Consider the following 14,230-nt stretch of genomic DNA (forward strand, 5'->3'; position numbering starts at 1 on the left):
TAACTGTATGTCTGACGCGATATAACCTTAATTAAAATGTGTAAAGTGCGTCGTTACAGAAAACATTGCTTCCTTACCCCGGTTACTATTATGAGCATAATAGAAATTATTTTGACTTTTTTACTCTTCTCATTCCAGCACTTGACTGGTATATCAAGGGCCGTGGTATCTACTATCCTATCTGTGGGATGGTCATATAAAAGATCCATTGCTACTAATGGAAGCATGTAGTTACCAAATGTTTGACATCCAATAGCCGATGATTAATAAATCAATGTGCTCTAGTGGTGTGGTTAAACTAAATTAAATTTGTTACTTACTTTTATACAGTTATTGTATCATGGACAATTTTGTCTTCTACACGACGTAACTCTGCAGTAGCAAGAATTCAACTAGAAATATGATGTTTTTGTTTTGTTTAACAACACCACTAGAGCACATTGATTAATTAATCATCGCCTATTGGATGTCAAACATTTGGCAACTCTGACGTCTTGTCATAAGAGGAAAACCACAGCGAGGGATCTTTTATAGGTCCTTTCCCACAGGCAAGAAAGCACATACCACGGATTTTGACCGGTTGCGTTGCACTGGTTGGAACGAAGACAACACAGCCAGTTGGATGGATTCACTCGCCCCATTTCGATTCCACCGTTGTAAATTCTTGCAACACCATCTTTGACAGCCTGGTGAGAAATGATGTTGGAGACACTATAATCCTTGACATCCTGGTGAGAAATGAAGTTAGAGACACTATAACCCTTGACAGCCTGGTGAGAAATGAAGTTAGAGACACTATAACCCTTGACAGCCTGGTGAGAAATGAAGTTGGAGACACTATAACCCTTGACAGCCTGGTGAGAAATGAAGTTGGAGACACTTTAACCCTTGGCAGCCTGGTGAGAAATGAAGTTGGAGACACTATAACCCTTGACATCCTGGTGAGAAATGAAGTTGGAGACACTATAACCTTTGACAGCCTGGTGAGAAATGAAGTTGGGGACACTATAACCCTTGACAGTCTGGTGAGAAATGAAGTTGGAGACACAATAACCTTTGACATCCTGGTGAGAAATGAAGTTGGAGACACTATAACCTTTGACATCCTGGTGAGAAATGAAGTTGGAGACATTATAACCCTTGACATCCTGGTGAGAAATGAAGTTGGAGACACTATAACTCTTGACATCCTGGTGAGAAATGAAGTTGGAGACATTATAACCCTTGACATCCTGGTGAGAAATGAAGTTGGAGACACTATAACCTTTGACATCCTGGTGAGAAATGAAGTTGGAGACATTATAACCCTTGACATCCTGGTGAGAAATGAAGTTGGAGACACTATAACTCTTGACATCCTGGTGAGAAATTAAGTTGGAGAGACTATAACCCTTGACATCCTGGTGAGAAATGAAGTTATAGACACTATAACTCTTGACATCCTGGTGAGAAATGATTTTGGAATTATGATATACGAGCAACAGATAGCTGCGGCTTGTGCCCGGGACAGCGTGATTGAACCTTAATTGGATATAAGCACGAAAATAAGTTGAACTGAAGAGAAGGAAAATGGAGCTGGTTTTCTTTCTAAGACTGTCACATTACCAAAAGTTTGACATCCAATAGCCGATGATTAATAAATCAATGTGCTCCAATGGTGTCGTTAAACAAAAACTTTAATTTTTGAGTCCAACTGCTTGTGGTAATGAGCTTCCACTGATTATCGAACGAGTAAGCAAGGCTTTTGGACTGGTATGTATATTCAACGATATATAATGCACATTATTGCTTAATATCAACAAGTATATTATTATATTTAATTAATAAACCGGTTATATGTGACCCTCTTATATATAACGGGCGCAACCCTTTTGTTCCATTCCAGTGAATACGTTCTCTGGCGAGCCGGTGGTTACGTAATACTTAACGCGTAACGTCAGGAATGAGTCTCAGAACTAGAGAAACCGGGGGGGGGGGGGGGGGGGGGGGGGGTTGAGGGATGATAAAAATAGGCATGCATTGCAATGTCTTGTAATAATATCCATCCCAGTAAGCCAGCAATAAGTATATATTATTTTTTCAATACAGAATAAGCCACCAATTGTCAAAGTGGCTACACAACAAGTCGAAATAGTTGTACCATGCTTTGTCCATGCATTAGCCTATGTACTCATATGATACACGTGGTTTTTTCTTAGTTAATTGGACTCTTCGGTTAATTGCCCGTGCCTGTGAATACTGATTGGCAGGTGTATATTTGACAGGTAACCAGCCATTTAATTACCGCTGTCTAGACACCAAAACACATACCGGTATTGTATAATAACTTGTCGACCCTAAAATGGTAATGGACTTGGTTTATTACTGTAAATAGTTCCGTAAAACTATTGATTAAGTATATTTTCCCATCTAAAATCAAAGAACTTGTCAATTACATAGTCCGAAGGAAACGAATAATATTATTATCGCTTGGATATCGTGGGTGGTTGTTTTTGCTCCAATAGGCCTAATAGTGTACATTTTCCCTTATGGATTACTTAACAGACAAAAATAATATAACCCCCATTTCGTTACGTTAATGCAACTTGAAATATATTTAGTTAAATAATTTATTATATTATCACGTCATTTATGTTGTTTTACAAGGCAGGTTCATCATAGGAAAGCGCCTTGTCGTAAATTAATGCTTTTGTTTACACTGTGCATACAGGAGTTGGTAGGAGCTGACGTTACTTCGTCCCAAGCTAGTGTACCGGACGCATCGAAAACAAAAGAAAATGGCTGATCCCAATTAGCAGGAATAATCACGTGGGTTTTTTTTTTTAAACTCTAACATTACGTGTTTTTCATTTGTTAAAGTGTCAGTATATGTTGGTGGTCCGGGTATACATCTTTCCAACACATAAGGCTCATGTTTGAGTTCACTCTCCATTTAAATGACAAGAGATGAGTCATATGTAGATTTTTTGCACTAATGAGCGTAACTGAAAAAAAAACAAAAACAAACAGAAGACGTTTGTTTTGTTTAAATACTATAATATGTCAAAATTACCAAATGTTTAACATCCAGAAGCTGATGATTAATAAATCAATGTGCTCTAGTGGTGTCGTTAAACAAACAAACCTTTCAATAACTTTAATTACAAGAACACGAAGATTACTTTTGTAAAAAATGTAAGAAAAAGTAAATAAAAGACCTGATGAAAATAATAATAATAATAATAATAATAATACTAATACTAATAATTATTATTATCATTATTATTATTATTATTATTATTATTATTATCATTATTATTATTATATGCACCATCCCACATACACGATAGCACATACCACGGCCTTTAATATACAAATCGTGGTGCACTGGCTCCAACAAGAAATAGCCCAATGGGTCCACCGACGAGGATCGATCCTAGACCGACCGCGCATGAAGCGAACGCTTTACCACTGGGCTACGTCCCGCTCCTTACTGCGGAGAAAAGAAAATGTCTTAGAACATTAATTTTGACGATTCTGACTTCACTGACTTTACGACTGGTATATCAAAGGCCGTGGTACGTACTATCCTGTCTGTGGGATGGTGTATATAAAACATACCTTTCTACTAATCGAAACATGTAGAGGGTTTCTTCTCTAAGACTATGTCAGTAAATGTTAGCAAATGTTTTAACATCCAATAGCCTGTGACCAATAAATCAATGTGCTCTAGTGGTGTCGTTAAAGAAAACAAACTTTAACTGCATTGATTTAATTACAAGAACACGAAGATTACTTTCGTACAAATTTTATTTACGAAAAGGTAAATAAAAGAGATAATAATAATAATAATAATAATAATAATAATAATAATAATAACAATAATAATAATAATAATAATAATAACAATAATAATTACGATGATACTAATAATAATTATCACCACCACCAATATCATCATCTCCATTAATTATCACAACACAATAATGAAAAATAATTTAAGTATTGATATACATGTATATATTTATTATATACTAAAAAAAAAAGCAACCCACCCAAAATAGCATAATAATTATGGTCTTGTAATTCACTTAACAATGTTTTTCTTCCTTCTTTTAGTCGCCTGCCATTCTAACCGGGGGGGGGGGGGGGGGGGGACTATAGGTTTCGTTTCCGTCCGTCTGTCTTTTCTGTCTATCCGTCCGTCCGTCCGTCCGTCCGTCCCACATATACTGTAGTAGTTTTACGGACTTTTTGTTTTAGAATGCCTCGAGATATTAACCTGAAATTTTGTGTATAGCTTTATTTTATTTTATTTTTATTTTTATTTATTTATTTTTGGTGTCTTATTTGTGTCTCTTTTTGATCTGTCCGTCTGTTTATCCGTCTGTTCCACATATAGTTTTCCGGACTTTTTTTCACAATTCCTTGAGATATTGATATAAAATTGTGTCTATAGCTTTATGTACATGTACGATGACCGATCAAGTTTGACTTCTATTGCGAATTACCCATTTCTGACAGAGTTATGTCCCTTAAACTTAGGTGATAGAAAATCTATTGAGCCAGGCAGGGAACATGTATTGCTTTAGCAGTACTTCCCCCCGTCCCCATCCCGAGTCAGGCCATCGATCTTATCGGAGGTCGGACTCTGGATGGGCGTACTCGAAACTCTAGTGGTATATGAACACGTTAAACTAGCTATCTATCTATCTAGCAGTACTCTCATAATGCTTGTTTCATTTATTATTTTAATTTTTTGAGTCTTTCTTTATGTTGGCTTTGTAACGCTGTCACAAAGCTATACGTAATGTGTAATATGTTTGTTTTGTGGAAAACATTTTACAACATAAACACATATACAAATTAACGGGGTACAATTTGTGAAAATATACAAGGTTTCCCATAAGTAGAATGAATATATCGTTAGACTACAGGTTGTCTTAAAGGTATACATGTATAAACGGGTAAACATGTTAACAGGACAGACCCTAGTTTTTAAACACTACAGAATACTGCTCACTATTAAAACCGTTTATGATCACTGAAATAAACATTACTTATATTTTATTCTTTAGATTATCCATTTCCGTGGAACCGAAATGTGTCTGGTCATCCTGGTGTTTGTAGTACCAAAAAATGCATTTTTATTATTTTTTTTAAAACGCACGTGCGTCTGAGAAGTTGCGGTTTATTGATTCGAGTTCTAGTCTATTTTAAAGTATATTTTCTATTTTAACGTCACAGACTCTTCTTTCACTCTGTTGTAACTTTATCCAAATGAGTTACAGGTTTGTAAATTAACTAAACTTAGTGTCCATTTTTTACGGGTTTAAACAAGGATCTGCGCCTTTAACTAACAAGAAATAAATGCTGGTTTACTAATAATGTTTCTAATCAAGTCCAGGTGTAACGTTAACAGTTAATAATAAAATAATATGTGTTACCCAGGCGCGTGTGTGCAGGGAAGGTGCGGGGATCGAATCCTCGACCGTCCTCTCCCCAATTTAAAAACAAAACAAATGTTTCTCGCCCCTTTACAATTTCCCTTAATAATATGGCAAACAATGGGGATGCTCTTTTTAAAAACCCGTTTTAAAGGTCCTACAATATTTTGTTATTTGTTTCATTTATTTGTAATAAATCATTACAAAGTAATCGAACCCACGCATAATCTTTCCATAATAAACTATAAAATAAATATGTTTATGTCTTGCACTGTACGGCCTCGGTGGCGTCGTGGTTAGGCCATCGGTCTACAGGTAGGTACTGGGTTCGGATCCCAGTCGAGGCATGGGCTTTTTAATCCAGATATGACTCCAAACCCTGAGTGAGTTCTCCGCAAGGTTCAATGGGTAGGTGTAAACCACTTGCACCGACCAGTGATCAATAACTGGTTCAACAAAGGCCATGGTTTGTGCTATCTTGCCTGTGGGAAGCGCAAATAAAAGATCCCTTGCTGCCTGTCGTTAAAGAGTAGCCTATGTGGCGACAGCGGGTTTCCTCTAAAACCAGTGTCAGAATGCCATATGTTTGACGTCCAATAGCCGGTGATAAGATAAAAAATCAATGTGCTCTAGTGGTGTCGTTAAATAAAACAAACTTTACTTTGTACAACAAGAGGGGTTTCCCGAATAATTTGTAACTAAATGTAGCCTGGCCACCATCTTCGTTTCTTTTGTCAGTTGCAAAGCATTCTGGGTAAATTTTGGTGTTTTGAATGTGTACGCATAAAACTATGACGTCACTAATTAATGTGTGTGGCACCTTCTCAGAAATAATGTTGTTTATACTAGTAAATGGAATTATTTGGTTGTAATTTTTATAACAATATAGCTAAAGGTATAAACTTTGTTTCAAAGCAAAACTTAACAAATATTTTTGGAAAGAACCGCCATCATTGCAACTTTGACATTAGCGCCTTTAAAGGATTTGTGAACAGCGTCTAAATATTGTAATTGTGTAAATATATGATGCCAAATATAACTAAAAAAATAATTTACAAAATATATAAAAATTATTTCACTACTTAAAAGCAGTACAATTCGTAATTCTGACATCGTTGGGAAATATGCATATTTTACCGGCAAAGATCGGCAATTTCCGTGATGACGTCAGAGACGCTGTCCAACCGTGAACCGCTATTCAATAGCCTATTGTTTGCCATTACAAAAGCGTGCTTTCTTCGAACAATACTGAGTTAAATTACAGAATTATCCTTTATAATATGGTTTATTGTGTGGCATGGGGATGTCAAAACCAATCAAGAAAGGGATCAGGAATCAGCTTTTTTAGATTTCCGCCGGAAGGTGATTCTAGAAGGAACATTTGGATCCATCGGTGTCAGAGAGGTGAGAAGGGATGGACACCAAAATGTACAAGTCGGTTGTGTTCGGCACATTTCGAAAAGGATGCTTTCGCTCGGGACCCGGTTGAAATGGCTAAGATGGGATACAGCAATGCAAAAATCTCGTTAAAAGGCACTGCTGTCCCGACTGTATTTACCAACAGGGAGTTTGTTGAAAATTCGGTAGAGATGCCGATTCGCCGCCCTAGGTCCTTTTTTCCAGAAAAGACGCAATGCCGAGGTAAGTTTACCGATTTTAATGACAGTATTAGTTATGAAAGATTGTTTTCATTTTTTTTTTTTCTTTTAACAAAAATTTCTTGCACCCAAGAGACTTTGTTGAGAGTGAACATTTAATTATTTCAGTTCAGCTATAGACAACAGGCTGGTAGGTACTGGGTTCGGATCCCAGTCTGAGACTTATATTTAATAAATGATTCCGTTAAATTTCTAAGGATGATGTTTGATACAGTTCTGTATTTCCCCACATATATGCAGTGGAAAACAAGTTAATATAAACAGTACATTGCACACTGATAACATTTTGTTTTATGATTATTCTGTTGATTATATTTAAGTACTTTTTATGGTTCATATGCTTTATGTTAGGTGTTGGGTTTGGGTTTTTTCTTCAGATTTTTTTGTGCATGCATGCATGAATAACTTTATATTTTATACCTCTCTATATAACATATTTAATGTACTAAGTATAATTAACGGAAATCAGTGCCATTAGAAAAAGATAGAGAAAACACAGACACAAGCACAATCAAAGAAAAACTCTCAAGTTAATTTTGACTTCACTGACTTTACGACTGGTATATCAAAGGCCGTGGTATGTACTATCCTGTCTGTGGGATGGTGTATATAAACCAAACATTTCTACTAATCGAAACATGTAGAGGGTTTCTTCTCTAAGACTATGTCAGTAATTGTTAGCAAATGTTTTAACATCCAATAGCCTGTGACTAATAAATCAATGTGCTCTAGTGGTGTCGTTAAAGAAAACAAACTTTAATTGCATTGATTTAATTACAAGAACACGAAGATTACTTTCGTACAAATTTTATTTACGAAAAGGTAAATAAAAGAGATAATAATATTAATAATAATAATAATTATAATAATAACAATAATAATTACGATGATGCTAATAATAATTATCACCACCACCAATATCATCATCTCCATTAATTATCACAACACAATAATGAAAAATAATTTAAGTATTGATATACATGTATATATTTATTATATACTAAAAAAAAAAGCAACCCACCCAAAATAGCATAATAATTATGGTCTTGTAATTCACTTAACAATGTTTTTCTTCCTTCTTTTAGTCGCCTGCCATTCTAACCGGGGGGGGGGGGGGGGACTATAGGTTTCGTTTCCGTCCGTCTGTCTTTTCTGTCTATCCGTCCGTCCGTCCGTCCCACATATACTGTAGTAGTTTTACGGACTTTTTGTTTTAGAATGCCTCGAGATATTAAGCTGAAATTTTGTGTATAGCTTTATTTTATTTTATTTTTATTTTTATTTATTTATTTTTGGTGTCTTATTTGTGTCTCTTTTTGATCTGTCCGTCTGTTTATCCGTCTGTTCCACATATAGTTTTCCGGACTTTTTTTCACAATTCCTTGAGATATTGATATAAAATTGTGTCTATAGCTTTATGTACATGTACGATGACCGATCAAGTTTGACTTCTATTGCGAATTACCCATTTCTGACAGAGTTATGTCCCTTAAACTTAGGTGATAGAAAATCTATTGAGCCAGGCAGGGAACATGTATTGCTTTAGCAGTACTTCCCCCCGTCCCCATCCCGAGTCAGGCCATCGATCTTATCGGAGGTCGGACTCTGGATGGGCGTACTCGAAACTCTAGTGGTATATGAACACGTTAAACTAGCTATCTATCTATCTAGCAGTACTCTCATAATGCTTGTTTCATTTATTATTTTAATTTGTTTGAGTCTTTCTTTATGTTGGCTTTGTAACGCTGTCACAAAGCTATACGTAATGTGTAATATGTTTGTTTTGTGGAAAACATTTTACAACATAAACACATATACAAATTAACGGGGTACAATTTGTGAAAATATACAAGGTTTCCCATAAGTAGAATGAATATATCGTTAGACTACAGGTTGTCTTAAAGGTATACATGTATAAACGGGTAAACATGTTAACAGGACAGACCCTAGTTTTTAAACACTACAGAATACTGTTCACTATTAAAACCGTTTATGATCACTGAAATAAACATTACTTATATTTTATTCTTTAGATTATCCATTTCCGTGGAACCGAAATGTGTCTGGTCATCCTGGTGTTTGTAGTACCAAAAAATGCATTTTTTTTTTTTTTTTTAAACGCACGTGCGTCTGAGAAGTTGCGGTTTATTGATTCGAGTTCTAGTCTATTTTAAAGTATATTTTCTATTTTAACGTCACAGACTCTTCTTTCACTCTGTTGTAACTTTATCCAAATGAGTTACAGGTTTGTAAATTAACTAAACTTAGTGTCCATTTTTTACGGGTTTAAACAAGGATCTGCGCCTTTAACTAACAAGAAATAAATGCTGGTTTACTAATAATGTTTCTAATCAAGTCTAGGTGTAACGTTAACAGTTAATAATAAAATAATATGTGTTACCCAGGCGCGTGTGTGCAGGGAAGGTGCGGGGATCGAATCCTCGACCGTCCTCTCCCCAATTTAAAAACAAAACAAATGTTTCTCGCCCCTTTACAATTTCCCTTAATAATATGGCAAACAATGGGGATGCTCTTTTTAAAAACCCGTTTTAAAGGTCCTACAATATTTTGTTATTTGTTTCATTTATTTGTAATAAATCATTACAAAGTAATCGAACCCACGCATAATCTTTCCATAATAAACTATAAAATAAATATGTTTATGTCTTGCACTGTACGGCCTCGGTGGCGTCGTGGTTAGGCCATCGGTCTACAGGTAGGTACTGGGTTCGGATCCCAGTCGAGGCATGGGCTTTTTAATCCAGATATGACTCCAAACCCTGAGTGAGTTCTCCGCAAGGTTCAATGGGTAGGTGTAAACCACTTGCACCGACCAGTGATCAATAACTGGTTCAACAAAGGCCATGGTTTGTGCTATCTTGCCTGTGGGAAGCGCAAATAAAAGATCCCTTGCTGCCTGTCGTTAAAGAGTAGCCTATGTGGCGACAGCGGGTTTCCTCTAAAACCAGTGTCAGAATGCCATATGTTTGACGTCCAATAGCCGGTGATAAGATAAAAAATCAATGTGCTCTAGTGGTGTCGTTAAATAAAACAAACTTTACTTTGTACAACAAGAGGGGTTTCCCGAATAATTTGTAACTAAATGTAGCCTGGCCACCATCTTCGTTTCTTTTGTCAGTTGCAAAGCATTCTGGGTCAATTTTGGTGTTTTGAATGTGTACGCATAAAACTATGACGTCACTAATTAATGTGTGTGGCACCTTCTCAGAAATAATGTTGTTTATACTAGTAAATGGAATTATTTGGTTGTAATTTTTATAACAATATAGCTAAAGGTATAAACTTTGTTTCAAAGCAAAACTTAACAAATATTTTTGGAAAGAACCGCCATCATTGCAACTTTGACATTAGCGCCTTTAAAGGATTTGTGAACAGCGTCTAAATATTGTAATTGTGTAAATATATGATGCCAAATATAACTAAAAAAATAATTTACAAAATATATAAAAATTATTTCACTACTTAAAAGCAGTACAATTCGTAATTCTGACATCGTTGGGAAATATGCATATTTTACCGGCAAAGATCGGCAATTTCCGTGATGACGTCAGAGACGCTGTCCAACCGTGAACCGCTATTCAATAGCCTATTGTTTGCCATTGCAAAAGCGTGCTTTCTTCGAACAATACTGAGTTAAATTACGGAATTATCCTTTATAATATGGTTTATTGTGTGGCATGGGGATGTCAAAACCAATCAAGAAAGGGATCAGGAATCAGCTTTTTTAGATTTCCGCCGGAAGGTGATTCTAAAAGGAACATTTGGATCCATCGGTGTCAGAGAGGTGAGAAGGGATGGACACCAAAATGTACAAGTCGGTTGTGTTCGGCACATTTCGAAAAGGATGCTTTCGCTCGGGACCCGGTTGAAATGGCTAAGATGGGATACAGCAATGCAAGAATCTCGTTAAAAGGCACTGCTGTCCCGACTGTATTTACCAACAATGTTTGTTGAAAATTCGGTAGAGATGCCGATTCGCCGCCCTAGGTCTGCTTTCCAGAAAAGACGCAATGCCGAGGTAAGTTTACCGATTTTAATGACAGTATTAGTTATGAAAGATTGTTTTCATTTTTTTTTTTTCTTTTAACAAAAATTTCTTGCACCCAAGAGACTTTGTTGAGAGTGAACATTTAATTATTTCAGTTCAGCTATAGACAACAGGCTGGTAGGTACTGGGTTCGGATCCCAATCTGAGACTTATATTTAATAAATGATTCCGTTAAATTTCTAAGGATGATGTTTGATACAGTTCTGTATTTCCCCACATATATGCAATGGAAAACAAGTTAATATAAACAGTACATTGCACACTGATAACATTTTGTTTTATGATTATTCTGTTGATTATATTTAAGTACTTTTTATGGTTCATATGCTTTATGTTAGGTGTTGGGTTTGGGTTTTTTCTTCAGATTTTTTTGTGCATGCATGCATGAATAACTTTATATTTTATACCTCTCTATATAACATATTTAATGTACTAAGTATAATTAACGGAAATCAGTGCCATTAGAAAAAGATAGAGAAAACACAGACACAAGCACAATCAAAGAAAAACTCTCAAGTTAATTTTGACTTCACTGACTTTACGACTGGTATATCAAAGGCCGTGGTATGTACTATCCTGTCTGTGGGATGGTGTATATAAACCAAACATTTCTACTAATCGAAACATGTAGAGGGTTCCTTCTCTAAGACTATGTCAGTAATTGTTAGCAAATGTTTTAACATCCAATAGCCTGTGACTAATAAATCAATGTGCTCTAGTGGTGTCGTTAAAGAAAACAAACTTTAATTGCATTGATTTAATTACAAGAACACGAAGATTACTTTCGTACAAATTTTATTTACGAAAAGGTAAATAAAAGAGATAATAATAATAATAATAATAATTATAATAATAACAATAATAATTACGATGATGCTAATAATAATTATCACCACCACCAATATCATCATCTCCATTAATTATCACAACACAATAATGAAAAATAATTTAAGTATTGATATACATGTATATATTTATTATATACTAAAAAAAGAGCAACCCACCCAAAATAGCATAATAATTATGGTCTTGTAATTCACTTAATATTTTTCTTCTTTCTTTTAGTCGCCTGCCATTCTAACCGGGGGTGGGGTGGGGTGGGGGACTATAGGTTTCGTTTCCGTCCGACTTTTCTGTCTGTCCGTCCGTCCGTCCGTCCGTCCCACATATACTGTACTAGTTTTACGGACTTTTTGTTTAGAATGCCTCGAGATATTAAGCTGAAATTTTGTGTATTGCTTTATTTTATTTTATTTTTATTTTTATTTATTTATTTTTGGTGTCTTAGTTTGTGTCTCGTTTTGGTCCGTCTGTCTGTCCGTCTGTTCCAGATATAGTTTTCCGGCCTTTTTTTCACAATGCCTTGAGATTGATATAAAATTGTGTCTATAGCTTTATGTATATGTACGATTACAGATCAAGTTTGACTTCCATTGCGAATTATCCATTTTCGACAGAGTTATGTCCCTTAAACTTAGACGATAGAAAATCTATTGAGCCAGGCAGGGGACATGTATTGCTTTAGCAGTACTTCCCCCTGCCCCCATCCCGAGTCAGGCCACCCACCCTTAAAATAATGTTGTTTATACTAGTAAATGGAATTATTTGGTTGTAATTTTTATAACAATATAGCTAAAGGTATAAACTTTGTTTCAAAGCAAAAATTAACAACACATTTTTGGAGAGAGCAGCCATCATTGCAACTTTGACATTAGCGCCTTTAAAATTAACACTATGTTTAGTTAATCTATAAACCGGTAACACGTGTGGATTAAGTTACAATTGAGTGAAACATGAGTCTGTGACTTTGAAATGGTGAAATACTCTCTAAAAATAGACTAAAACTTAACTCCATAACTGCTATTTCTCAGACGCACATGCGTTTTAAAAAATATAACAAATGCATTTTGTGATATTAAAAACACCAGGATGACCAAAAACACTTCGAATGTACGGTAATGGTTAATCTAAACAATAAAATCTAAGTAAAGTATGATTTCAGTTATCAAAAGACGGCCATAATAGTAAAAATATGCCTTAGTGTTTAAAAACTAGGGTATGTCCCTTTAAGTACTGGTATTTAATAAATGATTCCGTTAAATTTGTAAGAATGATGTTTGATACAGTTTATATTTACTGGAAAACAAGTTAATATAACCAGTACATTGCACACTTTGATAACAGTTTGTTTTATGATTATTCTGTTGAGTGTTTAAGTACTTTTTATGGTTGTCATGTTTTTGTAACAAATAAGGCACATATGCTTTATGTTAGCATTTGTTAGGTGTTGGGTTTGGGGTTTTTCTTCAGTTTTGTGTGCATGCATGCATATATGGCATGCGCACGTGTGTGTATGTGCATGTGTGTGTTTGTGTGTGGAGTATATTTGTTGTTTGTTCCACTGCATCACTGAATAACATTATACTTTATACCTCTATATGAAATATTTAATACAATTTACAATTAACGGAAATCAGTGTCATTAGAAAAAGATAGAGAAAACACAGACAAAAGCACAATCAAAGAAAAATTCCAAAGAAGTATTGTGTTTCGACCTAACCGCGTTTTAGTGACGCCCAAAAGCCCCCCTGTCAAAAGATAACCGGTAAAAACACGTCCGGCTTTTTGAAACACTCCCGTGTTTAACCTTTCACCATGCCAAGCTGCATTCGAAGAAAATTTGAATAGTAAATTTTTCCGTCTTTGTTTTCGTCCATTTTTGCAATATTTTTCTTCAATTCGGCCGATATATCCCCGCCAAGGAGTTCTTTCAGTCCAGTCTCCACATCGGATGTTGAGGCCCAGCCGCTTTTATCCCAATCAAACTTTTCATATATATCGCGCCAAATGCTGGTACTGGAAAACAAAACATAAGCTGCGTACACACTTACAAAAGTTAAACTGGACTAACTATATTGGTTTAGCTAAAACACTTTGAGATGGAAATGACGAGCGTTATGTCATGTCATGTCATAGGGTTTTTACGTGCACATTCAGAACAAGCTGTTGTAGCGCACGCCTGTCGTGGGCAAAAGAGCCGGCATTTGCCAGCTCCTCCGTCCATGACAGGAAAGGTG

At 35.6% G+C, this 14,230-nt stretch overlaps 2 protein-coding genes across 3 annotated transcripts in view; one reads left to right on the forward strand and one right to left on the reverse strand.

The window, feature by feature from the left end:
- The first annotated feature begins 340 nt into the window (after positions 1–340).
- Positions 341–1,373, forward strand: LOC121377938. The gene is made up of 2 exons (XM_041506033.1): positions 341–366; positions 686–1,373. Exons 1-2 carry the CDS (start codon positions 341–343, stop codon positions 1,371–1,373), a joined length of 714 nt encoding a protein of 237 aa, XP_041361967.1.
- Positions 1,374–13,101: 11,728 nt separating this feature from the next.
- The window catches only part of LOC121377610, a 33,266-nt gene continuing 32,137 nt past the window's right edge, over positions 13,102–14,230 (reverse strand). For both annotated transcript variants that reach the window (XM_041505673.1, XM_041505674.1), the window contains exon 5: positions 13,102–14,009. In XM_041505673.1, coding sequence (XP_041361607.1) covers positions 13,796–14,009 — 214 coding nt within the window. In that variant the 3' untranslated portion in view covers positions 13,102–13,795. The remainder of the gene's footprint in view (positions 14,010–14,230) is intronic.

This window comes from Gigantopelta aegis, chromosome 7 (genome assembly GCF_016097555.1).
Source record: "Gigantopelta aegis isolate Gae_Host chromosome 7, Gae_host_genome, whole genome shotgun sequence".
Lineage (NCBI taxonomy): Eukaryota > Metazoa > Mollusca > Gastropoda > Neomphalida > Peltospiridae > Gigantopelta > Gigantopelta aegis.